The sequence below is a fragment of the Capsicum annuum genome, chromosome 9, assembly GCF_002878395.1.
Source record: "Capsicum annuum cultivar UCD-10X-F1 chromosome 9, UCD10Xv1.1, whole genome shotgun sequence".
NCBI lineage: Eukaryota > Viridiplantae > Streptophyta > Magnoliopsida > Solanales > Solanaceae > Capsicum > Capsicum annuum.
In genome coordinates, this window is record NC_061119.1 from 145,056,395 (window position 1) to 145,084,313 (window position 27,919).

Sequence of the window (27,919 nt, forward strand, 5' to 3'; positions counted from 1 at the left end):
ATACCAAGAGTATGTGATTAGATTAGATTAATTTTGGAGCAGGCTCATTGTTCCAGATATTCCATTCATTCGGATGTGACTAAGATGTATCGTGATTTCCGACAACTTTATTGGTGGGGCGGTATGGGGAGAGATGTAGCGTGTTTTTTGTCATGTGGAGTTTTCTCTCAACCCTATCGTAGACCACTAAGCGTGGGGCCCTAAATCCTGACAAACGGTCTATTTCTAACGTCGAAAATTCTCACCTAAATACCAGAACACTTCCCAAATGATTGTCAATCATTTTAAAAACCCAGCGTAAACCGTTGCGAAAATCAGTAGAAATTGACCATTTGTCAGGATTTAGGGCCCCACCCTTTGGATGCCTTCCAATATCAAACAAAAGTATTAGTAATATATAAAGCAAATTCATGCATTATTTTTCCTAATACATTATATCAAACAATTCCAAATGACATTTTGATACATGATATATATATATATACCTTTAGTTTAATACCATAAATATAAAAAATCTTTTATAATTTTTAAAATTTTATATCAGTTAAACTGAGACAAATAAATTGAAATAAAGAAAGTAATAATTTAATTTAAAATTTTAATATGATTTATAATTATTAATTAACTAAGTAATAAATAAAATCCAAATGAAAGGAGGGAGCACAAGCAAAAAGGATGATCAATGGAAATTGAAAACCTGAAGAGAGATTTTTGGATAGGCAAAGCAGCGGGGATCGGTCCTTTCTCTCAGCGTCGGATTTGATTTCCCCGGCATGGAGTCTCGTCACGCAACCCTTGGTCGTCGAACGGTATCATTTTTATTTGCCCGCAATCTTTGTTTCTCATTTCCAAACTTTTTCTTCATTGTGTGTTTGTATGCAGTTGGAAGAAATTCGTCAAAAGAGAGCAGCTGAAAGACTAAGCAAAACGTCTTCTGGACCAGATCTTACCAAATCTTCAAACACTAATGGTATGTCTCCTCTCCTCTACTAAGAATTTTCTTAATCTTTTTCTCTCTTCCTCTGATCTTAATATTTTCTATTTTCTATATTTTTGGTCAGAGGTTTTTGGGATTAAGAAGTCTGAGAGTGCAACTCGCCTATCAGAGGTCTCAATTTGCATTTCTGTTTCAGTATTTATTTTCCCCCTTATTGTGAACGCTTAATTAACAAACTGCACCGGAATCAAAATTTAATCCTCTATGTATCTCTAGGTAGGTTCATATTCATACAGACAAAAAGTTCTTCCTTTCTTTGTTGAAGCCTATCTATGGTATTTTTTTTTCAAAATTTAGTTTTATTGTGTACTCTGGCCGTTAAGTTAAATATCTACACATCTATCTGCAGAATGATATCACTGGCTTAGTTTCTCAATTGAAAGTTGTGCAAAAAAATAACGCCGAACTAGACGAAGAAAATAGAGCACTGGCCTCAAAGGTATTAGTTCTTTGCTTCCAAATTACCGGCTTTATCAACTCTCATTCTTGAGCTGGAATGCGTTACATGCTTCTTTTGTAAGTAATTTGTCAATGTACTGATGAAATCTCTCCTGATCATGATTTTCTTATAATTTTCTTGTTCAGCTTCAGGCAAAGGAAGTTGAGAACAACATGGTGCAAAAGCAGCTTAATGATCTGGTAAATGCAGCTTCCAATTGTTATATTTACACATTTTTGTCAGAGGAAAAGGATGTTGAACAACAACAACATACTCAGTGTATTCTCACAAAGTGAGGTTTGTTGGGGGAGGGTTAAAGTGTACACGGTCCCTGCCACTACCTTACATGAAGTAGAGAGGCGGTTTCCGATAGACCCCCGGCTCAGGACAGATAATAGTATAACGAACAAAAATATAAAAGCAAACAATCAAAAAAGGGATATCACACCGCTAGATAATAAAAGAAACAAGACACTCACAAGGTAATACTATAAACTAGCTACTCGAAATCATAGGCATCACCAAAACACCACGAACAAGAGACTACAAGTAACTACAGGCACAGATACAAACAAAACACTCTTCCCTACTATTGCGAACGTACTTCTACCTCTTAGCCCTCTACCCTAATCCGCGGCATCCACACCTTCATATCAAGGGTCATGTCCTCTATAAGCTGTAACTGTTCCATGTCATGTCTAATCACCTTCCTCCAATATTTCTTTGGTCTAACTCTACCCCGCCTGAAAACCTCCATAGCCAACCTCTCACACTTTTATATCGGAGCATCTGTGCCCCTCCTCATCACATGTCCGAACCATCACAATCTTACTTCCCGCATCTTATCCTCCACCGAAGCCATTCCCACCTTCTCTCGAATAGTCCCATTTTTAACCCTACCCTTCCTGGTAAGTCCATACATCCATCGCAACATTCTCATCTCCGCCACCTTCAACTTTTGGATGTGGGAGTTCTTAACTGGCCAACACTCCGTTCCATACAACATAGCTTGTTGGACTGTCACTCTGTAGAACTTACCTTTAAGCTTAGAAGGCACCTTTTTATCCCGTAAGACTCTCGAAACGAGCCTCCATTTTAACCACTCTGCACCAATACGGTACATGACATTCTCGTTCATCTCACCATTCCCCTGAATCATAGTCCCAAGATACTTGAAACTCTCCATCTTCTGAATGGCCGGAGAATCTAGCTTTACTACCACATCAGCTTCAAGCGACAAATCACTAAACTTACATTCCAGGTACTCCGTCTTTGTCCTGCTCAACCTAAATCATTTAGACTCAAGGGTTTGTCTCCGAATGTCCAACTTATCATTAATTCCTCCCCGAGTCTCGTCAATCAATACAGCATCATCAATAAATAACATGCACCAAAGCACCTCCTCTTGAATACGCCACATCAAAACTTCCATCACCAGGCAAATAAAAATGGGCTAAGAGTCGATCCCTGGTGCAACCCTGTCACAACAGGAAAGTATTCCGAATCTCCTCTATCCTTACACGAGTCTTCACGCTATCGTACATGTCTTGAATCGACATAGTGTACGCCACGAGCACCCCTCTAGCCTCCAAACATCTCCATAAAATCTCATTGGGGACTTTGTCATACGCCTTTTCAAGATCAAGGAACACCATGTGCAAGTCTTTCCTCTCCCTAAACTGCTCCACTAATCTCCTCATGAGGTGAATGGCCTCAGTAGTCGAACGACCTAGCATGAAACCGAACTGATTCTCAGAAATAGTCTCGATTCTCCTTAGCCTCAACTCTACCGTCCTTTCCCAAACCTTCATAGTATGCCTCCTGATTTGGGCATCCTCCACCAACACTTTTCCATCCTCCCCCTTGATGCACTTCACCTGGTCAAGGTTACGGGCTCGCCGCTCTTAGCCTTGGTCAGCCTATACAACTTCTCTTCGCCTTTCTCGTCTATAGCCGCATACAAGCTCTCGAAAGCTGCTGTCTTAATTGTCGTAACCGCTAACTTAGCCTCTTTCCTAGATAACTTGTACTCTTCCCAATTCCTCCGCTTCTCCTCATCATCCTCGCTCTCCACCTACTCTGCATAGGCCACCTTCTTAGTCTCCACCTTCTTTTTAACTTCTTTGTTCCATCACCAGTTCCCTCGGTGCTTGCTAGATCGGCCTCTCGAGACCCCTAACACCTCTCTAGCTGTCTCCTTGATGCAATTGGCAGTCGCCTCCCACATACTATCCATATCCCCTCCACTCTCTTAAGCCCTCATTGTCGCCAACTTCTTCCCAAAATCTCCAAACCATTGGTTAAATTCAAGCTACCCCACTTAATCCTAAGGCGATCCTCTACACCCCTTTTCTTTCTGCCCTTTTTGATTACCAAGTCCATCACTAGGAGTTTATGTTGGGTCGAAAGATTTTCGCTAGGTATGACTTTACAGTCTTTACATAGCTCCTATCACTCTTCCTAAGGAGCAAAAAGTCCATCTGAGTTTTGACCACCGAACTACGAAAGGTAATAAGGTGCTCCTCATTCTTATGGAAGCTCGAATTCGCTATCCACTACCCAAAACCCCTAGTAAAATCCAAAAATGAAGCTCCTCCTTCATTCCATTCCCCGAAACCGAAACCACCATGCACATTATCATAGCCTCTCGAGACCTAATATGCCCATTGAAATCCCCTCCTATGAAAAGCTTCTCAGTGCTCGGTACGCCTCACACCAGCTTATCCAAAGCCTCCCGAAAGCTCTTCTTTTCTTACTCGTCCAAGCCCGCTTGCGGAGCATAGACACTAATTACGTTCAACGTAGACCCTCCAACAACCAATTTAATCGACATCAACCTATTGTCAACCCGCTTAACCTCCACCGCCCGCCCCCTAAGCTCTTTATCTACTAAGATACCAACCCCATTCCTATGCCTCATGGTACCAGAGTACCACAAGTTATACCCGTCCACATCCCTAGCCTTAGAACCTATCCATTTCGTCTCCTGGACGCAAGCTATACTAATCCTCCACCTCCTAAGAATCTTCACAAGCTTTATGGATGCTGTAATTTAGTTATAATTCTAGGATGGAGACCAATCATGTAAATGGTCCACATAGAATGAGTTCTTTCTGAAAAAAGTAATACGATTAGTTATTTGAAAGTCATCAATTCTCTGAATGTTATTAAAGAATTTATGGGATAGAAATCGATAATGTCCTTTCTTTTATTAGGTAAATGTTTTATTCATTAAACTTCTATCTCTAAGATTCTAGCTATGTGCCAAGCGAACTAAGTCTTAACTATTTTAGTGAGAAGGGTAGACAGGTAGACTCATCATCCCCGAGTTTCTAAAGCTTCGGTTGGCTTCAAACGCAATTCTCGGTCATTATAAAAAAGTTCCAGCAACCTCACAATGGTTGTTGGAATGACATTTGATCCCAAAGATACTGATAGAGATGCCGAAGGTGACCGACGACTTCACAATGCAAGACTACCTGCTATCCTCAATTCCTTCCTACGGAGGAAGCATCTGTTGCATTGTTAGAGTGGGTAAGAGTCCCACGCTGGTTGGGGATTGGACTGATGGTTGGTATCAGAGCAGGACTCATCTCACCCGATGTTGGGTCCCCGAAATTAAAAATTGCCCATGCACCAGATGTCCATTCCTGGGTGTGAGGTGGGGGTGTTAAAGAATGAAAAAGTCCCCGCATTGGTAGTTAATGAGATGGGTGGTTTCTTTATAAGGCTTGGACAACCCTCCTCCCTTTGAGCCAGTTTTTGGGCTGTGCGTTAGGCCCAAGACTTAATTTTACACGCATGGCTGTAGATCTCTTTTTTGTAAACTTGTTTGTGTCGAGCATCCATCATGAGCCAATATGAAGCTGAAACATACCACTTCATATATGAATTTTGGCCCCCAAATGATCTTCCAAGGACATGAAGTAAAATTTTTCTGCTGCTTCCAAAAATTTGTAGTAGGATTGTATGGAGAAAATACCATTGCTTTGTCCAGTACATAGCAAAGCATCCTCATTTTCAGCATCTAGTGATGCCAGACTTAGTTCTTGCCGCAAGGTAGTTAACCTTCAAGTTGCCAATCAAGCAACCCCTTATAAAGCTCAAACACTACCCATTAATTACCACATCTTTGTTGCGCTAGAGTAACAGCTCGATAATGCCCCTTTAATGATTGTTACCTTTAAAAATCAGCAAGTATTGGGAGTGAATATAAGGACTTTCATAAAGTTCATTTTCAAAAAGAAAAACTGTATATACAAGAACTTTGATAAAGTATGATTTAGGTCGTGGACGTTGTTCCTACTCCCTTTTTCCCAATTTATGAGACGCCCTTTCCTTTTTAGTCATTGCTAAAAAGAATGACAACCTTTCTATATATAGCAACAATTTAACATTAAAATTCTCATCTACCCATAATGAGATGATTTACAGCCACACATTTATCTATGGCTTGTTTTTGACCACAAGTTTCAAAAGTGTTTCTTTCATTCTTAAACTCCTTCACATTTATGGGATGGAGGGAGTAATAGTTAAAGACATTGAAATATGAAACAAATATCATTACCTTGTTAATATGGTCTTTATTTGCTCATATTCTAGCACTATTGTGTCCATTCGTGGATGAAGTCATAATGCTGCAAATTTACTTTAGTACAACAATTGCTCTTTTGCTATAGAATACGTTATTCTGCGCACTTGGATCCTTTTCCTTAGATGGTAGACCATTCTAAAATTCGTCTTCACTTTGCTGAAAGAAGGAAGAAAAGGAATTTAAGTAAAGATGTTGAGACCTCTTTTCAGTAGATAGGTGACTTCACTTTCTTTTCTTTGGAAGTGCAGGAGCAAAACACCATACCATCATTACGAAAAGCACTCAAGGATGTTGCCATGGAAAAGGATGCAGCAGTTGTTGCACGAGTACATATCATTTCTACTACCAGTCTATAGTTTTTTTAACCTTATATTTTCTTTATCTTGCTTTTTCATATGAACCCTGTTATTCAAATATAGGAGGATCTTTCAGCTCTGCTTCGTACAATTAAGAAACGTTTGAAGGAAGTAGAAGAGGAACAGTATCGGGTAGGCAAATATTTTCTTTCACTTAAATGAGTTGTAGTGGAATAGTATACCTTAATACATGGTGAATCCTTTTGGGATTAGGCTGAAGAGGATGCGGCAGCTCTAAGAGCGGAACTTAACTCATTACAGCAGCAAGCAATGACCAGTCCTGTTAGTGGTCTAACTTCAATGAATTTTCCGCCAGATCATATGCATGCTATGGAGAAGGAGCTAGCAAATCTGAAGTCTCAATTAGAGGTTACATTGTGTGTTTGTGTTGTCATGATTACCTATTTAAGCTTTATTTAATTACTATACCATTTTTATAATTACAGCAAGTGACCCTGTTGAGGCAACAAGAAAAACAACAGTTAACGGAGGAGAAAGCGCATGTAGCTGCACTAAGTTCTCAGAAGCAGGATTTGGAAGAGAAGCTTGCTGTCATGTCCAAAAAGGTCTCAGGTATTTATCATTCAATGTGTTAGATTGAAGTACTTAGCTCTTAGGAATTAGTATAAATGTAAGTGTCCAGGATAGAGAATGAAGGGTAGTCAAACATTGGAAATAAGATCATAAATGTTATTGAGTAAGGGAGTGAGTAAAGACGGAAGGATAGCCATTTGATGATACAAGATTTTTCACAATGTCGAAGGTGCAGAATATAAATAATTGTGGAAGATTGACAAAATCACTGTTGAATATCTTGAATAAATGCAAAGCTGGTGATCCGAAAATCTAAGATCAGAGCTTCCAACTAGAGGGGGAATTGAGAGATGAATGTGCAACATGAAGAGTAACGGTTTGTGTAAAGGTGAAAGATAACAGTAGTGTTTATTTCATCGTTTAGTTCTCATCCAAATGGAGGCGGAAAGGATTAAATATGGGTGATTGAATGTGGTAGGATTTGAAGCTACATACCACTCGTGACCTGTGGCTATGCTGAATGGTGAAAACTAAGACCAAAGGGTGTTTGATAAGATTGCTGGGTTATTGATACATTGATGGTTAGAAATTTTTTTCCATTCTGTTAGAGAGGTTAGGATTGAGCTCAGTGTAACAATGAAACATGAACTCACCCCCGGAGCTCAATTGGCAAAGGTTGAGGGAATTGTGTCCTAGGTTGAAGCAGTCCAGTATTTTAATGTCGGAAGGGTAGAGTAGGGGCCCATCTTTTTGAGTTTCAAAGACTGCAGTTGGCCAAAAAGGTTGGTTCCAAACGAATTTCTCGGTCATTAAAAAAGCATGTACTCCATTTTCAGTTTGCTCGGATTTGGAGAATCTAGAACATTTCATAGAGATTAAATACCTTAAACAAGCAATTAAGCTGCACGTACACTATAAGATGCTTCAAAGTGAATGTAATACCCTTGAAAACACTCTTGCAAGTCTTCAAGCAACAATTATAAACTCTCCAAATCTCACAAAAGTCAGCATTCATCAAAGGTAAGGTTTAAACTAACCATTCTAGGAAAATAGATATTTACTTATTTACACCAGGTTTAAATTGTTTGATATGCTTCACTTGAGCCGAGGGTCTACAGGGAACAACCTCTCTACCCTTATAAGTTGTGGGTAAGGCTGCGTCACTCCACCGTCCCCAGACCTCACTTGTGGGATTTCACTGTGTACGTTGTTGTTGTTGTTGTATACCAGGTTAATACATAATAAAGTCTAGAAAGCCCTAAGTAGCCCAAAAGATAATAGGCTATAATTAACAAAGCTGGAACTAGGATGATTAGGTGCTCTCTGTGATTGTGAAAAGTGGTCCGTGATCACAATCTTTGACTGGGCTGGAGGCTTCACATTCATAGTCATGGATCTACTGTCACTACTGGGAAGTGGGCTTCCTCCATGCGTGATGGCTTGTCCGTGATTGCGCCATTTGCTGCTTTGGCACTTTCCCCAGATTGTGAGTTATATTCCATGATAGTGATGACTGATGACTCTTCTTTGCACAGATCCTGCAGCTTCAAGCCTTCAACAGTGCCGTCAAGGCCTCTGTGCTTGAATCTCGGTTTTCCAAGGTCCAAGACAAGTTGTAAATCTTGGTAGACTTCTCCCAAGCTTCTTCAAAGGTTTCTAGACTTGAGAGATACCATTGAAACTTACTTTCTCATATTTTAATAGGGTGATATTGAGCCACGAGGCATCTGTAACTGGCTGATTGTCGACAAAGAAATGAACAGAATTTAACCCCAGTTGTAACTTATTTGAATGGAGCATTGAATAGCATAACTAAAATGAGGTTATAAGGCATCAATGAGCTGACTGATATCTCTGATAATCTGAGGTGGAGAGTTAATTTGGTTTATCCCTATTTAGCTCTTGGTACTACATTCCGAGCAAACCAGCTATTGTTAATACAATGTGGCGCAGGGAAGCAATATGGAAGATAAATATCTTCCAGGGCTGATGTTTTTGATGGATAGCTATAGAAGCTTGAGAACAACCTGCACAGGAGAGGATCCAAGTTATTCAATTAATACTTTCTATGTAAAGCTCACACTGAATCTAATCCCCTACAAACATATGCTTGCACCGCCCGTTTGCTTATGATATTGGATCATGCTCGGGAATGTAGGCTATGCCTGCATCCATAAAATCTGCTGTACAGAGTTGGAGTGGCCAGAGAGTGAAAGGCGGATAGAATAACATAAGGAACTTTGGTCCTGTATATATTTTGGGGTGTCTGTAAAGAAAGATACAAAAAAACTTTTCAAAACAGTTACATGGCTTTACCTCGTGTAAAATTTAGGATCTTACAGCTTTTATTCTCTTGGTGTAATCTGAAACTGAGATCATGATTAAACATCTTCTTAATGCAATCAATGGAATACTTCAAAAACTCAATAAAAAAGAGAAATTAAGGAGAAGTAGCACTAAACAAAACAATATCTACTGCTCAGGGTGAACAAATCCAGTCATAATAGGAGAAAATGGACTCCTCAATTAGTCTCATTTGTTAGTGGTTATTTTCTCTTCTTTTTTTCTTTTCTCTTTCTTTCTTTTTTTTTATTGGGTCGAAGTAATGGCCTATAGATTGGATGAAAATTGTGGGAGCAATATTTCAAAAGACATCCGTAACATGCATGTTTACACTGGACTTCACAAGCATTAAGGTATGTAAGCTTGAATTTATTAATAATTAATGCATTTCACTTTGGACAAGTGTCAATCAATCAACTAAATTCCAATATCAAAATAGTTGTGCTAGGTTTAAATAACCTATTGTAATTCATTCTGTTAGTATTCTAGTGACTCATCATTTTTTGATAATATTTATGCTGACCTTAACCAGCTGCAATCTTCCTCCGTTATTCGGAGCTGGAATGGGCTATGCTTAGCAAAAATATAAGCAGCGTTAATCAGATGATAAAAATATGCATCTCACTTCTAAGGCATATAGTATGTTTTTGCAACTAATTACAGTCTTCTAACCAAGAGTACGGACTATGTTTATTAATTAATTATCAATATATAATTGTGTCTGAAAACCAAGAGATACCATCTTTTCTTTCTACCGTGGATGAGACCATCTATTTCGCAGTTGGTTTCAAGTCTTCTAACGTTACGAGAACTTCTGGCACATCAGGGGAATGGTACGAATGGACAGAAAGGAGCAGAAATGCCATCACCTGGAGATATTTCAACAGGAAATCAATGGAGCGGATCGTTCAGACACTACGGGAGGCATCTATGACGACCGGCAACAGGGTTAAAAGATGGAGGAAGGAGGACATTCTCTCTGAGATCTACTTTGCTCGTAATTTCAATAAATTCGGTAGATACGTTAGTCTGATTATGTGAGGGACAAAAGGAGAACAGTCCTTGTACAATTTGAGGCAAGGGAGCAAGAGTGTCATGGCGTACTACGACGAATTTCAACAATTGATGTTGAAACTAGATCACCGGGGAGAACAAGTCATGACATTGTGCGCTTCAAAGTCGGGTTTAACAAGGACATTTCCACTCGCATGACACTTCATAAGTTCGACATTATTGATGGCATCTTCCAAGCAACATTGGAGGTTGAAAGGGAGCTCAAAGAGAGCTCATTCATGGCTGTCCAACCCGAGATCACCAAGGCTGCCCCAAAACAGCCCCCAAGGTATGAAGGTAAACCAATTTCCACTTCCAATTCCAAGGGATTTCAATGCTTCAAATGTCAAGGGTGGGGGCACAAGGCTAGTGAGTGCCCAAACCGGAGGAACGTGATCCTAAGGGAGGGAAAATTGTACTATCTTGGGGAAGAAGTAGTAAGTGAATCGACTAAGGTCGATGGCAAGCCTCAAGATGGAGAGCAAGATGAGGTTGAATTGCAAGATGAGGAAGATGGGGAAGATGCATGGCCGTGTGAGGCACCGTGTGAAGTGCTTCTCTAAAAGAGGTGAGGTCGTGAATTTGTGGGCAAATTCCTCTCAAGATGGAGAGGATGATACGAGTACGATCATGACCATAGATACTTTTTGAGTATTTTGAAGACCAACTACAAGAGTGCACAAGTCCAAGTGTTAAGGAGGCCCAAAACCGTCCCTAAAGAGCACTTAATGGGCGGCCATTTTGAAGACTAGTCATTAAAGGGTGTTTTAGTCTTTTGTCTCTTATTTTTGTAATGTAATATAAATAGAACCTTGTAGGGTTTTAGTCTTTAGTTTTTGAATGTTATTGAAAGAAACTCCTCTAGAGAGAGTGAGAGCAACCGTAACTAGGGTGATACTAGTGTGGAATCAGTAGTGTTGCAAAACATTGTTAGAAACCTTGGCGCTCGAGTGGTGGAAGCCTTCTTGTGTCATCGTAGAGTGTTGGTGTTGATATTACGAGTGTTAAGGGTCTTGGTATTTAATATATACCTTGGTTCTTATTGTTTGTAATATTGCATGTCACACTTCCTATCTTTTGTTCTTGTAAGCGTTGTACTAGTTTGTAGTTGTTTCTAGTGAAGCCATGTGTTTTTGTTACATTGTTCTTGTGATCTTTTCTTATTGTTAGCATCTTTTTCTGCTGGTGTAGCTGCTGTTTTGGTGTTGAACACCTTGTAATCTTGGGTTCTTGAGTTGTCATCTTATAGCTGTTTTGTGTCTTGTACCTTGTGGACTGTTTTTGTGCGATTTGTGGGCTGTTTTGGTGCCTTTCCTTGGTTGTTTGGTATCAAGAGGGTTAGCTGTTGGGAGTACGTCGGTAACAGTAAGTCGCTTAAGGGTTTTAACTAAAATAAATCAAATAAACCAATAAAACCCTAGAAAACCCCTTAAATATCACTTAAGTGAGCTTTTCTGCGCTTTTTTTGCTTCATCGCTTCTCGCTCTTGGACCTGAAGCGAGAGATTTTTTCTCGCCCCATCGGTTCAGGTGTAAAAAGCGACCCACTGCCACTTTGCTTCGTTTCTCGCTTAAAGCGAGCGCTTCAGCGCTTTTCACTACACTGGTTAGTCACCTTGAATTTTCTTGTCTGTTTTGTGGAATGGGTCATTATTTGTGTCAAAACAGTGACTTAATCAATAGTGATAAATGGACAACCTTCAAAACCTTTTGTGGCGAAAAAGCGGTTGAGACAAGGGGACCCCCTATCCTTTTTCTGTTTGCAATGACCATGGAATACTTGAGCAGACTCCTAAAGCAATTGGACCAACAACATAATTTAATTATCATCCTTAATGTTCAAGGCTACATCTCATACAACTTGGGTTTGTTAATGATTTATTGCTTTTCTGTAGAGGGGATATTGTTTCTGTTAAATTCTTGTTTGAGAAATTCCGGTGTTTCTCCAAAGCCTCATGTTTGATTGCCAACCTATCCAAAAGCTCAGAGTATTATAGTGGTAGTTCTGACACTGTCCAGGATGAGATAGTTGAGAGCCTGGGTTTCAGCAATGGAGTCCACCTTATCAGATATTTGGGAGTAGCCTTGAACACCAAAGGGTATTCATAGTACAATGACAGCCCTCTTGGGTAAGATTCTAGGTATAGTAAAGAGATGGACTTCGAAATTTCTCTCCTATGCAGGCAGATCCCAATTGATAAAGTCCATTCTCTTCTCGATTCATGTTCCTAAAAAGTTTTTCAAAATCGTTGAGTCTTCTTGTAGAAATTTCTTGTGGACAGGAAGTACTAAGTTGTCAAAGAAGGCTCGATTAGCTTGAGATAGAGTTTGTTATCCAAAAGCAGCTGGTGGGTTAAATATGCTTGACGTGGCCACATGGAACAAAGCAGGTGTTGGGAAATCATTTTGGAATATTCGTGCCAAAAAAGACAAATTGTGGGTGAAGTGGATATATAGTTATTATGGTAAGAACATAATTATTTACAGATAATACCAAAACAAGCTTCTTGGGTCATTCAAAAGATTCTGAAAGCTTGAAAACATTGTGGCTGCTGGTTATGACTTGTCTGAGGGTTCCACATATAATTAAAATGTCAACTAAGCAACTGTACTTGCAACTAAAGGGGCAGTTTCAGAAGGTCAGCTAGAAGAAAATGTGCACAACAATGGGGCGTGCAAACAACACAGTTATGTCCATTATGTGAAGTGGAGTATGAAGGCATCTTTCATATATTTTTTGCTTCCATTATCGAGGTATGGCAGAATTTATTGCCATGGGTTGATGTTAGAAGAGTCTCTATGCAATGGGATGAAGAGCTACCCTGGGCTGTGCAGCATGCTAAAAGGAGGGGGCTACGGATGAGATATATAGAATGCTACTAGTAACTGCAGTTTACTTCCTGTGGAGAGAGAGGAACTTTAGAATTTTCCAAAACAAGAAGCAGACTACAACTAGTTTGACAAAGCAGGTGATTCAAGAAGTCCACATAAAAGCAAGGAAAATTGCCAGACTAACTATTAGGCTGGAGAACAACAACCACTCCAGGGTGATATGGTTATTCTTTTTGATAGTTGTTGGCTGGCTTAGTCCTGGTTAGTTGCTTTGTTTATATTGCCAGGCGGATGTTGGGGCATAATATGTGTTAAATATGATATCATTACTAGATAATTTAGATATTGGAATATCTCTATATTTAAATAGTGTTGATATGAGAATATCCTCAAATCCCCACAATTAGGCACTTATAATATTGTGTCATATTTGTATTAGTTTCCTTCCTTGTATTCCTTATTTACGTTCTCTGTAACACCATTTAATCCCACTAGCTTTAGGGAATATTCAAGAAACAAATCCTCAAATTTTCTTCTCTTCTCCCTCTAATTTCTCATGGTATCAGAGCCCTCTTTTCTCTAATTTTTCTTCTTTTTCTCAAAACAGATTTTGCAAAATAGAATTGCAAAAACATATTCTGCAAAACAGAATCATAGAAATAAAAAAAAATCTGCAAAACAGAATTGCAAAAACAGATTCTGCAGAACAGAATCGCAGAAACAAGAAAAAAACCATCCCTGCCAGTTTTTTGTTACAGCTGATTTCTTTATCTTTTTGGTGATAAGTCATGCCTCCACACGATAATGACCACCCTAGATACGCAACAATTGTGGTTCATAATGGAAATGGTATTTTGCCCACACCTGATTTTAGGGATGGATAATCTGTATCTATCATTGACTAACTACAGTACAAAGCATCAAGGCAACATTAAATTCATCAGCTGCTTGCACAATGCAACCTGGTAACTCCTTTGCTTATGTCACACAGTCTTCATCTCAGGAACAATGGATTCTTGATTCTGGTGCTTCGGACCATATTTGTGGTAACAAAAATGCTCTCTCTTCTCTCACTAGCCCTTCTATCCTCTCTACTGTGACTTTGGCTAATGGATCAAAAACTATAGTAAAAGGGATAAGTATAACTCACCCTCTGCCTTCCATACCTTTAAAAGGAATTCTTTTTGCACCTGAACGTCCGTATACTCTTATTTCCATTTGCAAATTAACTAGAAACAAGAAATTGATGTAACCTTCCTTGATGATTTTGTTCTTCTGCAGGACCGGAACACTGGACAAATAATTGGAAAAGGACATGAGTCACAGGGATTGTACTTGCTATCCACCCCACAACCACATGCTATGCTGCTTTCACTTCCACTACTTTTGAATTGTCCCATAATCAACACTAGGTCATCCGAGTCTCTTGAAACTATAGAAGATGGTTCCTAAGTTATCTAGTCTATCTTTGTTAGAATATGAGTCGTGTCAACTTTGGAAGCACACTCGTTCCTTTTTCCCAAAGTGCGCCAATAATATGGCCACTCTATGTTTGAAATTGTTCATTCTGATATATGGGATCCAAGTCGTGTCAGTTCTTCCTTAGGTTTTCATTATTTTGTGACTTTCATTGATGATTATTCTCGGTGCACGTCGTTATTCTTAATGAAAAATAGATCTGAGTTATTCTCCGTCTTTCAAAAATTTTATGTTGAAATTCGCAATCAATTTGGTACTGCCATTAAGTTAATCAGTGATAATTCCATGAATATTTCTCTGCCCCTTTCTCTTCTTTTATGTCATCTCATGGCATGTTGCACTTGTCTTCTTGTACACATACTTAACAAAATGGAGTTGCTGAGCGTAAGAACAGACATCTAATTGAAACAGCTATGACATTGCTTATTCATAATCATATGCTTTACGTTTTTGGGGTGATGCGGTTATTACTTCCTGATATTTAATCAATCGTATGCCTTCTTCTGTTTTGCAGTACAAGAGTCCATACTTAATCCTCTATCTGGACCATAATTTGTTTCCCCATCCTCCACGTGTGTTTGGTTGCAATTCTTTTGTTCATAACCTTACCCCTGAAATAGACAAACTTCAACACAAGGCTTTTAAATGTATCTTTCTCGGGTATTCTCGTCTACAAAAATGTTACAAATGCTTTGACCCCTCTACTACTAAGTACTTGATCTCAATAGATGTTGCCTTCTTTGAGTCTTCTTCATATTTTTCTCCTAATACGATAAATCAAAAGACCATATCAACCATTCTTCCAATTCCAACTATTTCACCCTAGCCTCCTTCCGAGCCTACTAATCTAGTTAGTATTTCCAACTCTGATACAGCTACACAAAACATTCTTGGTGACTCATTACCTGCTCCAACAATGTCTCTTGCTCTGGTCAAGCACTCATCAGATGATCTTCCCATTGTTCTTAACAAAAGTATTAGAACTATTGCCAATCAAGCTCCTATCTAGACTTATTTAATCCATCATCAGTTATCACCTTCATATCATGCCTTTATCACTAGCTTATCTATTGTCAAAGTTCCTAAGACTGTGGCAGAAGCATTGGTTCATCCAGGTTGGCGTCAAGCTATGGTTGAAGAAATAACTGCTTTGCATGATAATGGTACTTAGGAGCCTATTCCTTTATCGAATGGCAAAACCACGGTTGGTTGTCGTTGGGTACTTACAATTAAAAAAGGTTCAGATGGAGCTATTGATTGTCTTAAAGCGAGACTGGTTGCTAAGGGATACACTCAGATTTATGGCATTGATTATGGAGATACTTTTTCACCGGTTGCCAAGATAGCTTCAGTCCGTCTTCTCATATCTATAGCAATAATGAAACATTGGCCCCTTTTCCAACTAGACATAAAAAAACGCGTTCCTTCATGGAGAACTTGCTGAAGAGGTTATATGGAGCAACCACCAGGATTTGCTGCTCAGGGGGAGTTTGGACTAGTATATAGACTTCGCCGGTCTATTTATAGTCTCAAGCAATCTCCTAGAGCATGGTTTGGTCGTTTTCGAGCTGTTTTCCATGAGTTTGGAATGATTCGAAGAGAAGTTGATCACTCCGTTTTTTATATGCATTTATCTCATGGCAAACATATCTTTTTAATTGTTTATGGTGATGGTATTGTTATCACAGGTGATGATCATGAAGGTGTTTCTCAACTCAAACAACACCTTTCAAGTCACTTTCAGACTAAGGATTCGGGCAAGCTGAAATACTTTCTAGGCATTAAAGTGGCATAGTCTAGTAATGCTATTGCTATTACGCAAAGAAAATATGCCTTAGACATTTTGTAAGACTAGTATGTTGGATTGTAAACATGTGGACACTCCCATGGATCCAAATACTAAGCTTATTCCAGGACAGGAGGGGCCTCTAAAAGATCCTAGTAGATATCAAAGACTTGTTGGCAAACTCAACTACCTTACGATAACATGCCAGTCATGACATCTCATTAGCTGTTAATGTAGTTAGCCAGTTTCTGCCATCACATAGTCACTGGATTTGCATTCTGCGATATATCAAAAGCTCTCCAGGTATGAAGACAAGGGACACGTCGACATTGTTTGGCATTCTGATGCAGATTGGGTTGGGTCTCCATCTGATAGGCAGTCCACTTCAGGTCAGGTCAGGTTATTGTGTTCCAATGGGAGGTAATCTAATATCCTGTAAAAGTAAAAAGCAAGATGTTGTGGCTAGATTAAGTGCAAAGGCCGAGTATCGAGCTATGGCATCGGCAATGTGAGCTTATATGGTTGAGACAACTTCTCCAAGAATTGAAGATGGGGGGAGTTGAACTGATGAAATTGATTTGTTATAACCAAACTATACTACGCATCGCTTCTAATGCCGTATTTCATGAAAGAACGAAGCACGTTGAGATAGATTGTCACCTCATTCGAGAGAAGATTAAGTTGGGATATATCTCTACAAGTTTGTCAATTAGCGGATATTTTCACAAAATCACTCCGAAGCTTCAGAATTGACTACATTTGTGGCAAGCTAGGAGCATATGACTTATATGCTCCAGCTTGAGGGGAGTGTTAAATATGATATCATTACCAGATAATTTAGATATGAGAATATATCTATATTTAAATAGTGTAGATGTGGGAATATCCTCAAATCCCACAATATGCACTTAGAATATTGTGTAATATTCTTATTAGTTTTCTTCGTTATTTACATTTTCTGTAACGCGATTTAATCCCACTAGCTTGAGGGAATTATCAAGAAACAGATTCTCAAAATTCTCTTCTCCCTCTAATTTCTCAATGTCTACCCATCCTCCTTTCTCTGAACTGTTCCATGCTTACTTTGGTAATGAAATCAATCTTAGTTACCAGGAAAAAACCAGAGCCACTAGCGCAGATAACAAAAATACCAGGACAAGAACTAAAAATCAACAGTGGCTGAACAAGAACTACAGCAAAAATAAGTGGGGCAACAATGCTTAGGATTACACAACCTACCACTAATTAATTTTGAAAACTAGTATCTGAGGTAGAGACAAAACAAAAACTACAAAGGCCTACCAGAATATAGCTCAGCTAAATGAAAATTTAAATACAGAGCAAAGACAGACCCTGTGGTGCGGCGCGGGTCGAAGAACTAAGAACCTGCTCATGGCTTTGTGAAGTAGCCAAAAATTGCTCGCTGCTAGGAGTAATGCTCTGGTTTGATACTGGTCGGACCTTGTTGATATAGAGGTTGCTGGAAAATAGCATCTCTTCTCTGGTTATGTTGAAGGAGAATGCACAGAATTGGTGGCAGTTTAGTGAAGAAAAAAGATACAAAATTGAGTTCAGCGGGTCTTTCAGGCTTTGATAGTGGACCAAAAACTAGGGTTCTGTCCGCAGCAAGAAAAGAGGAGAGAAAAACCCGAAACTTACCAGATGTGGGACGGTGTCGATGGCGGTAGGTGGGGTATCAGTGACTCGGTGTGTCAGAGAGATGGGTCGGCGACTTGGTGGTGTAGGGGATATAGGTCGGTGGCGCTGGCGGCATGTGGCGGAGGAGAGAAGGTTAAGTGGAGAGAGAGAGACAGAAGAACCATAACATTTACTACTATTATATTTTTTTAGTATAAGAAAGACTTTGGAGGTAAAGGTAAAATAGTAGTTGTAAACTCAAAATTGAAGGTGTCCACTCTACAATGTCAGAAGAGTCTGTTGATTGATGAAGGTCATTATCCAATAAACTCATGTCAATCAATACTAATAGAAAGTAATGTAGGACAGTTCGAAGAAAGCGAAGGAGAGTGCAAACAATCTGAAAATATTACCGTCACAACAAAATTTAGGAAGTGAAAAAGAAACAAAAATCACTTAACATAGTAACAACAAAACCTTTGCATTACATGAACTTCTCTTTTGCTTGTAATTTCTATCATTTAACGACCAATTGGCTTTCTCGTGATATCTGTTGATCTTTTTTATATTATTGTGCTATTTATTACAGATGAAGTCACCGGAGAGGCATCCCAGACATTCTCAGAGGTAATCAAAGTGTGCAGTTGATTCAAAACAAATTCAGCATGTTAAATTTGAGTTGGCTAATTTTTTCTGTGGAAAGGAGAATGATCATCCAATGAGCATAAATTATTAAAATTGTTGTTCTTTATATCATGCCGCTAAGTCCCCTTGCAGTGTAATTGTCCCCTTGACTCAATTTCTGCTCTGCAAAAACAGTTCTCAATTTTGTTTTTGTTTCTTATGGTCTTTTTATCACTGCTAAACTTTTTGCTAATTCACTTCATCTTTTTGGCCCCTTCTAAAAATGTTTTCGGTCGTAATCTGGCAACTCTCTTGTGGTTAATGTATTATAAAGTTTTGGTAGAACAATGTTCTTTGAGTTTAAGATCTTATTTCAACCATTTCAGGAAGACAAGGTGAGGCTTGAAAAGCAATTACATGATATGGCAGTTGCTATTGAAAGATTGGAAAGTAGCCGGCAGAAACTTCTAATGGAGGTATAACCTCCATTCCCCCCTCTCCTTTTCTTTCTTCATTTTGCAATATGAAATTTGAAATCATTCCATTCTGTTCTTATTTCAGATTGATTCACAATCCTCAGAGATAGAGAGGCTATTCGAGGAAAATTCTAATCTTTTGTCCGCTCATCAAGAAGCTCTAGGGGTGGCAGTGCAGTGGGAGAATCAGGTAAATTCAAGTTCTTGAAGTTTAATGAGGATGAGAAGATGGTATGATACCTATTCACATTGCTTTGCGGTATCTTGAAATATTCTTATATATAATTTATTTCATGTTCTGTTTCAATAGTAGTAAATCATGCTCGGTATATAATTATTGACAAGTCTGTTATACTTTTTCTTAGTGTAATCTTTGACTGTATTAAATAGTTGACAGATTGGAGGAAGGTTTATGTGCATCGTTCTCTCATAAGGTTGGTACCAAAAAGTGTGTATAATTGCAAAAGAGTTTCCGGGGAAGAACTAGCCAATAAATCCAGCAATTTGTTAACCCTCAAAACCAAATAGTCTTGGTGAATGTGACGATAAACATCTCTGGATTGAAATCAAAGCACGAAGCCCTAATAGTACCACTGAGAACAAAAAAGATGTCTAACCTCTTTATGTAAGAAATCAGAACAATGAAGAGACATCATCTTGAGGAAGATTTTGGGTTGGCTAGCTTCTGCTACTGCAAATTCGTGAAGTATTCAATAGTTTACTCAGTTTGGCTACACGTGATTTCCTACTCCTGAAGCATAAGCTGTGCTTTAGCAAAAAGCTTATATAGAGCAGCGGTCCTATATATCTAACTTCTGATCTTAGATGCAATCAGTTGGTTGAATACATTTCTTTCTTTGGTGTACGGGATAATTTTATCAAATCATAATGTAATTTATTACACCCTTGGTAATGTAGCTCCAACGTCCCAAACGTGTCTTTCTGGTCAAAGGCATTATTTTTGAAGGACTCCCATGCAGGTCAAAGATTGTCTCAAGCAAAATGAGGAGCTTCGTTTTGTGTTAGATAAGTTGAGGAACGACCAAGCTGCTATAGAAACTGCAAACAACAACCTGTTCCAGCAAGGCGTCTCGGGATCTATCAAAGGCAGCAAAAATGAAATTCAAGGCACAGAATATGCTGAAATCCTCTCCATCAAGGTTATTTATCGAACTCTTAATTCATTGTTAATAGAATTTGTTACTATGTGCTATTTGAATTTTAATCTGGTTTACTGGCATCTTGAAATGCAATAGGACAATTGTCACCCATTCCTGCACAATCATTTAGGTTGAATGGCAGATATGTAGATGCATTAGAACTGTAACAAAAGAGCTACTCTTTTTCTTTCATGCATCTATGCTGCAAGGCATTATGGCACCTACACTGCAACCCAGTAGGCGAATCAAATTCCAATTTTAACCGGTTACATGCATAAAGTAAAGCATAAGAAACAATTATACGTCACGAAGCTGTCTCAATAGTTATAAGTGCGGAAAAACATAAATACAACCCCACAATCTGGTGATATGAGTACAAGAATGACTAAGATGGGGTAAATACATAATTTGGATCAAATACACTATCTGGAAATAAAAGATAGTAGGAGTCTAGTGTTTCGGAACAGCCAAATAACTCACCCTTAATATCCAAAATCAACAGCTGATCAGACACTGTCCGGGCTCCACAAGGGCATGGATTTAGATCTACACAAAGAGCGCTGCATATGTAGCATGAGTATGGGGATCAACATGTACTCAACTAAGTATCATTGACCCACCCCAACAATGTAGTGACAAGGGTTGGTCTTTAAAAGAATCAACAAAGATATGATCTACACATACACAACTAAATAGCTTTCAAAAGATAAAGAATCAACAAAACAAATAGAATTATAGCTTGCTTGGATTGGCTTATTTTAAGTGCTTTTAAGCTAAAATAGCTTTTAAAGCACTTTTGAAGTGTTTGGGTTAAATAAAAGAAGTGCTTTTAAGCATTTATTTTTAAGCAAGGCAAAAATAATCCAAACGCCATAAGTTAAAATCATTAGTTAGAATTCCTAGTTTATGGCTTTTGAAAGCCCATCCAAACACCTACTTAATCAACAAAACGATACAACAACATACCCAGTGTATTCCCACATAGTGGGATCTGGGAAGGGTAGAGTGTACGCGGACCATGCCACTACCTCAGGTGCAGTAGAGAGGCTGTTTTTGATAGACTCCTGGCTCAGGACCGATAACAATATAACAAACACAAAACATAAATGCAGATAAACTAGTGTGGTATGCAAAATAAACTAACACCGCTAGTCACAAGATAATACTACAGCCACAAGATAATACTAAAAACTATCTATCTGAAATCATAGACATCACTCAATACCACGAAAAAGAAACTTCAGCCACCAATAAAGAACGCTCCCCTACTGTTACTGACGCACTCCCACCCCCTAACCTTTTACCCTAGTCTGCGTCCTCCATACCTACCTATCAAGGGTCATGTCCTCCGTAAGCTATAACTGCTCCATATCATGCCTAATTACCTTCCTTCAACATTTCTTCGGCCTATCTCTACCTAACCTAAAATCATCCATAGTGTCTCACACCTCTGAACTGGAGCATCAGAGCCCCTCTTCATCACGTGTCCGAACCAACATAACCTCACTTCTCTTATCTTGTCCTCCACCGAAACCACTCCCACTTTCTCCCGAATAATTTTATTCCTCACCCTATCTTTCCTGGTATGGCCACACATCCATCGCAACATCCTCATCTCCGCCACTTTCAACTTTTGGATATGGGAGTTCTTAACTAGCCAGCACTCTGCTCCATACAACATAGCCAGTCGGACTGTCACTCTGTAGAACTTACTTTTAAGCTTTGGGGGCACTTTCTAATCACATAAAACTTCTGAGGCGAGCCTCCATTTCAACCACCCTGTCCCAATACGATGCGTGACATCCTCGTCAATCTCACTATTGCCCTGAATCATAGACCCCAAATTCTTGAAACTCTTCTCCTTCTGAATGGCCTGAGAGTCCAAGCTTCACTACCACATCAGCCTCCTGCGACACATCATTAAGTTTACACTCTAAGTACTCCGTCTTGGTCCTGCTAAACCGAAATCCTTTAGACTCAAGAGTCTGTCTCCAAATCTCCAACTTATCATTAACTCCTTCCCGAGTCTCGTCAATCAGTACTACATCATCAACAAATAACATACACCAAGGCACTTCCCCTTAAATATGTCGCGTCAAAATATTCATCACCAAGGCAAATAAAATAGGGCTAAGAGTCGATCCCTGGTGCAACCTTTTCAAAATCGGAAAGTTCTTCGAATCTCCACCTACCGTCTTCACATGAGTCTTCGCACCATCATACATGTCCCGAATCGACCTAGTGTATGCTACGAGCACCCTCTAGCCTCCAAGCACCACCACAGAATCTCCTTGGGAACTGTCATGTCTTCTTAAGATCAATAAACACCATGGTGTATGCCTTCTCCAGTGGAATCTCGTCTGGTTTCGTCGCCCTACCTCGATGCTTCCTGCGAATAGCCCCTTTGACTTCCCCAACCTTGATACGCCTGCAATAACCATAATCGTAACACTTCTCAAAATTCTCCAAGTCCCCCAGCACAAAACTTCTGTCCCCCTCGTCGTTCAAAAGTTTATGAAAATAGGATTGCCACCTCTTTCTAATGAGGACATCCTCAACCAACACTGTACCATCCTCTTCCTTGATACACTTTACTTAGTTAAGGTCATGAGCCTTCTGCTCCCTGGCCTTGGCAAGCCTATTCAACTTCTTATCCCCACCTTTCTCCTCTAAAGCCGCATACAAGCTCTCAAAAGTTGTTGTCTTAGCCGCCGTAACCACTTAGCCTTTTTTCTAGCTACCCTGTACTTCTCCTTATTCGTTTGCCTCTCCTCATCATCCTTGCTCTCAACCAACTTAGCATAAGCCACCTTCTTAGACTCCACCTTCCTTTTAACTTCCTCGTTCCACCACCAGTCCCCTCGATGCTTGCCAAATCGACCTCTCGAGACACCCAACACCTCTCTAGTGGTCTGCATAATGCAACTGACAGTCGTTTCCCACATACTATCCACATCCCCTCTACTCTCCCAAGCCTCCCTAATCTTCAACTTCTCCCCCATTTTCAAAGCACTAGCCAAAGTCATACCCCACTTAATCTTGGGCCGAGCCTCCACACTCCTTCTTTTGGCCCTTATTGATTGCCAAGTCCAGCACCAACAACCTATGTTGAGTCAAAAGATTCTCGCTAGGTATGACCTTATAGTCTCTATAAATCACTCTATCACCCTTCCTACGGAGCAAAAAGTCTATCTGAGTCGTGGCCACCAAACTACGAAAGGTAATAAGGTGTTCCTCCCTCTTTGGGAAGCTTGAATTCACCACCCACAACCCAAAAGTCCTAGCAAAATCCAAAAGAGAAGCTCCTCCTTTATTCTGATCCCGAAACCGAATGCACGTCATAATACCCCTCGGTAAAGACCCAATATGCCCATTGAAATCCCCTCCAACGAAAAGCATCTCCGTGCTCGGAATGCCTCTGACCACCTCATCCTAAGCCTCCCAAATGTTCTTCTCCTCCTCGTCCAAACCTGCTTACGGAGCCTAGGCACTAATAACGATCAAAGAAGACCCCTCAATGACCAACCTAATCAACATCAACCTATCGTTAACTTGCTTAACCTCCACCACTTGCCCCCGAAGCTCTTCATCTACTAAGATACCTACCCCAAAACCATAGAAATCATGAAAACAACTAAAGAGGATATGCGTAAATTCTCCTAAATTACATGATATAATGCTCAAATTAGAATCAATATATATATATATATATATATATATATGGAATGCCAAGTAATGGCCACAACTGAATCACCCACTACTCTCAATAACCCATGTACACACTGGTCTGGCTGGGGTTGCTCGGTCCCTGATCCATGGGGGACAACCACATGGTTCATACACAGCACGCACGGACTGCATGTACTGCAAAAACAGTCTTAACGTGCATACCTCATAATCTGTGCGGACATACTCAACATGCATACCTCACACGCTTGGCGAACAACTTTTCCCTTACTTAGAGGCTCTGAACGCTCTCGGTCTATTCAAAAATGAGTTCTACATGATCAAACGAACCCAACAAGACCCATAATGACAAAGAATTGGGTTAAAAAGTCAAACCCAAGCTCGTTGGGTCAAAATCAGAAATTTATTGCAAAATTATTCTATCCATGATCTAAGGGTTTGACATCTCAAATTTTATTCCAATCTAGGCACTAATCGGCATCTAAATTCCTGAATTACATCATCTTATGTTATGGACCTCCCTCCCCCCCCCCCCCCCTCTCCCCCAACAACAACAAATCACGTAGCAATTAAGTGGGAATACCAAATTTGAGGTTAGATACTTGCCCCCAAATTGAATCATGAAAATCGCCGAAAAATCATCCAAAGTCGAGCTCTAAAACCCCCTAAATTGATTTCCAAACAAAAAGGTTCAAATAAGATTTTTAATACCTGGGAATGGGATACACCCTTCCATGATCATTATAGCCTCTATATGCGACCGCGCCTGCCATAACCTGTGTGAATGTGCGCCCAACCCCGTGACAGAGGCATGACACTTCTGCTTGCATGAATGCACGCTCGTCCCTGCCTCCTACGTGAACGCGCCATTCTCTAACGTGAATGTGGTGCCCTTGCCATGCTAACCCTCTACGAGATCGTGACATCTGTTGCTGATCGTGGGCACCCGTCACCAACAAAAAAGTCTCCAATCAGCTCGTTTTATGGATCCCCCACCCACAAACTCACCCGAATCCCTCAGGATGCAAGCCAAACATGCAAATCACTCTAAAATCACCCTAGAATTCCATCATGAGGTCGTCTAGACACAAATATCGTGATCAACTCTTATTCTTCAAAATCACCAGATAACTCCCGAGCCGCTCGGAATTTGACGAATTATACATCATCATACTGTCCAATAAGAACTTTCAAACCTCGATTTTGGGCCCATATGGTTATCCAAGTATTGAGAAGATTTCACTAAAGTGACTTTTAAATTTTTCTCCCCTATATGGTTATCCAAGTGTTGAGAATATCCCACTTAGTCGCTTTTAAATTTTTCTTCTCTTATATGGTCATCCAAGTATTGGAAACATCCACTAGTCATTTTTGAATTTTTTTTCCCTATAATGTCATTTAACTATAACTTTATGCCCAAAATAGAGAAAAGGTTTTTCTTTCAATATATTTCTTAGTTCGCATGCCATGCCGTATTATTTTTTTAATTTTATGTCATGTAGGATAAAACCTAGACTAATTCGCATGCCATGCCATATTATTTTTTTAATTTTATGTCGTGTAGGATAAAACCTAGACTAATTTTTGATACAAAAATATGAATTTAGCTGTTTAGTTTGAAGTATATGTCAATTTAAGTTCGGAATCTTTTTGAAATGAAGTCTTATTGTCCTGAGGATGATTTTCGATGTAGTTACTATTTACGAATTAATTTGAGTGTAAAAGTAAAGGTTTTTGTTTATTTTGAGCTCAAACTCTTATATCCCTACAAATCAAGTAATTCATCTATTGTATGTTGAATAAAAATTATTACAAATGATTTTTTTTATAAAAATAAATCATTAGTTGACAGTAGTCCTTAAATCTCATACATCTCATACAATACACACAAATGCAAGTCACCTCGTTGCATACTTCAAATTTGGATCCATTTTATATCAGGTCGGAGTTATGTGTGGGTTAGCAACTTTGTGATATAGTTAAAGTTAGATGGCTGACTTCATTTTTGTGTATCTAAAATTAGTGACCATTTAGTACGTCATGTTCCTAGAAGTAAATTAATTTTACGGGAACTGATAAAAACAATAACAAATGAATCAGCTGAAAATTCAGATGGTCAAGAACATCTAACCGACATGTCAAAATTGACGTTCCATTGCGTTTAGTAGTAGTGGGAGAAACGTTAATAGACATAAGAAATCTACTACCTCAAAGGGTGGGAGTGATGATGAGCAAATAACACTACAAGAAGAGGTCGTTAGTATTTCAATATCATGAGTTTTGAAGAAAATATTATGACTTTTAGAACATGAAAGTGTGACTATAGCAGTTGTACTTGGTCGTAGTGGGAGAATCATAACATAGATTGATTTGTTTGACTATAGCAGTTGTACTTAGTCGTAGTGGGAGAATCATGACATAGATTGATTTGTTGCATATTCTCAAGAGTTTCATGGTAGAACTCTTGAAAATAAGTACTTGTGGAGGGTTTCATGCTAGGATCCTGAAGATCTTGTACCAAATTGTTTAGTTACGACGAAACGCTATTAGACGAAGTTGCATAAGATAACAACTTGGTAAGATTAAAACAAAAAAAGAAATTAGCATGACATGAAATGTCAACTATGAAAGCTAGTGAGAGAAAGAGGTTTTTGTAAGGCATAAAACAATAGTTGAATGACCCTATAGGAAAGAAAAATCAAAAGTGACTTTAGTGGGTATCTTCTCAATACCTGGATGATCATGTAAGAGAAGAAAAATACAAAAGTGAGTTTAATAGTATCTTCTCAATACTTGGACGACCACATAAGAAAAATTCTAAAATGATTTTGGTGGATCTTCTCAATACTTGGATGATCTTATAGGAGGGAATCAACTCAAAAGTCTCATATAGGGAAAAAAAGGTTCTAATACAACAAAACAACTGGTCGGCTCGGTGTAGACAGTTAGATTGAATTTGTCATTGGTATATTGTTGCAGTATAAGATAATACTATTTATGTCTTCCAATTGGTTCATTTAGGGTCAGCTAGCTGAAGAGCAGAGCAAAACAGAAGCCTTGTCTGCTGAAATTTTGCAGCTCAATGCACGGCTCCAGCAGACCTTACAAGCATGCAATGGTCTCACTCGCATGTATGCATCTAATCTTTCTTACTCTTAAAACTTGACATATTCTGGAATCCATCTTCATAAACTATTGCTGATATCCCTTGTGCTTTAAACTATCATTTAATATTTTCCAGCTATAAACCTGTTCTATGGAACATCAAGAACAGTCTCGTGAAGTTGAAACAAGATAGCACGGTGAGAGTACAGTGAAGGTGTATTTTAAGTGGTCCTGTGAAGTTGAGGCAACATTACATGGTGAAAGAGCAAGTTTCCAGCTTCATTCAAAAAAAAAAAAAAAAATTAATGGCGAAAGAGCAATGAAGGCAAAAAATAGATTTTGCTAACCTACTACTAGTAGTTTACCACCTTTCACACTTTTTAATGTCCTTAAATACATTTATCTATCAATTACTAACCAAAACATTAAAAATGGGCATGTGTTTATTTAATCTCAAAACTGAGTTCTTGTCTCCTTTCTGCCTTTTTCGGTTCGCCTACCTACAGATCCATTTGAGAGAACTCCTTTTCTCTACGCATCCACGCCGGAGTCTTTCTTGTTCAGTATCATTAAGGGAGTTCTGGATTTTTTTTTTCTATCCCAGCATTTTCTAATCGAGTCAGGCACCAAAACGGCAATTTTTTTCAACAGTGTGTACCAAAGGGGCATGTCTCAAAGAACATGCACCAAAATGCGATGCTTGCTCATCACAAGGCGAACTGTTTCTTTTGTTAACGTCGCCGTTTACGCTCCATTTGTTACTCGAAATTTTTCTTTAAAAGAAAAACTTTTAAGGGTTTGTCAATCTGAAGAAGAA

The 27,919-nt window shown here is 39.1% G+C and overlaps 1 protein-coding gene across 2 annotated transcripts; it reads left to right on the forward strand.

Moving 5' to 3' along the window:
• The first annotated feature begins 643 nt into the window (after positions 1-643).
• On the forward strand, positions 644-27,574 carry LOC107853300 (filamin A-interacting protein 1-like). 2 transcript variants are annotated; one of them, XM_016698304.2, is made up of 15 exons: positions 644-809; positions 883-970; positions 1,062-1,108; positions 1,347-1,436; positions 1,583-1,636; positions 6,279-6,356; positions 6,450-6,518; positions 6,600-6,755; positions 6,833-6,959; positions 18,640-18,677; positions 19,061-19,150; positions 19,236-19,340; positions 20,131-20,310; positions 27,019-27,128; positions 27,239-27,574. In XM_016698304.2, exons 1-15 carry the CDS (start codon positions 774-776, stop codon positions 27,312-27,314), a joined length of 1,344 nt encoding a protein of 447 aa, XP_016553790.1. In that variant the 5' UTR covers positions 644-773; the 3' UTR covers positions 27,315-27,574. The 2 variants fall into 2 exon arrangements, with proteins under 2 accessions (XP_016553790.1, XP_047252977.1); XM_047397021.1 differs by lacking the exons at positions 27,019-27,128; positions 27,239-27,574 and having other exon boundaries at positions 646-809; positions 19,541-20,216.
• The last annotated feature ends 345 nt before the right edge of the window (positions 27,575-27,919 follow it).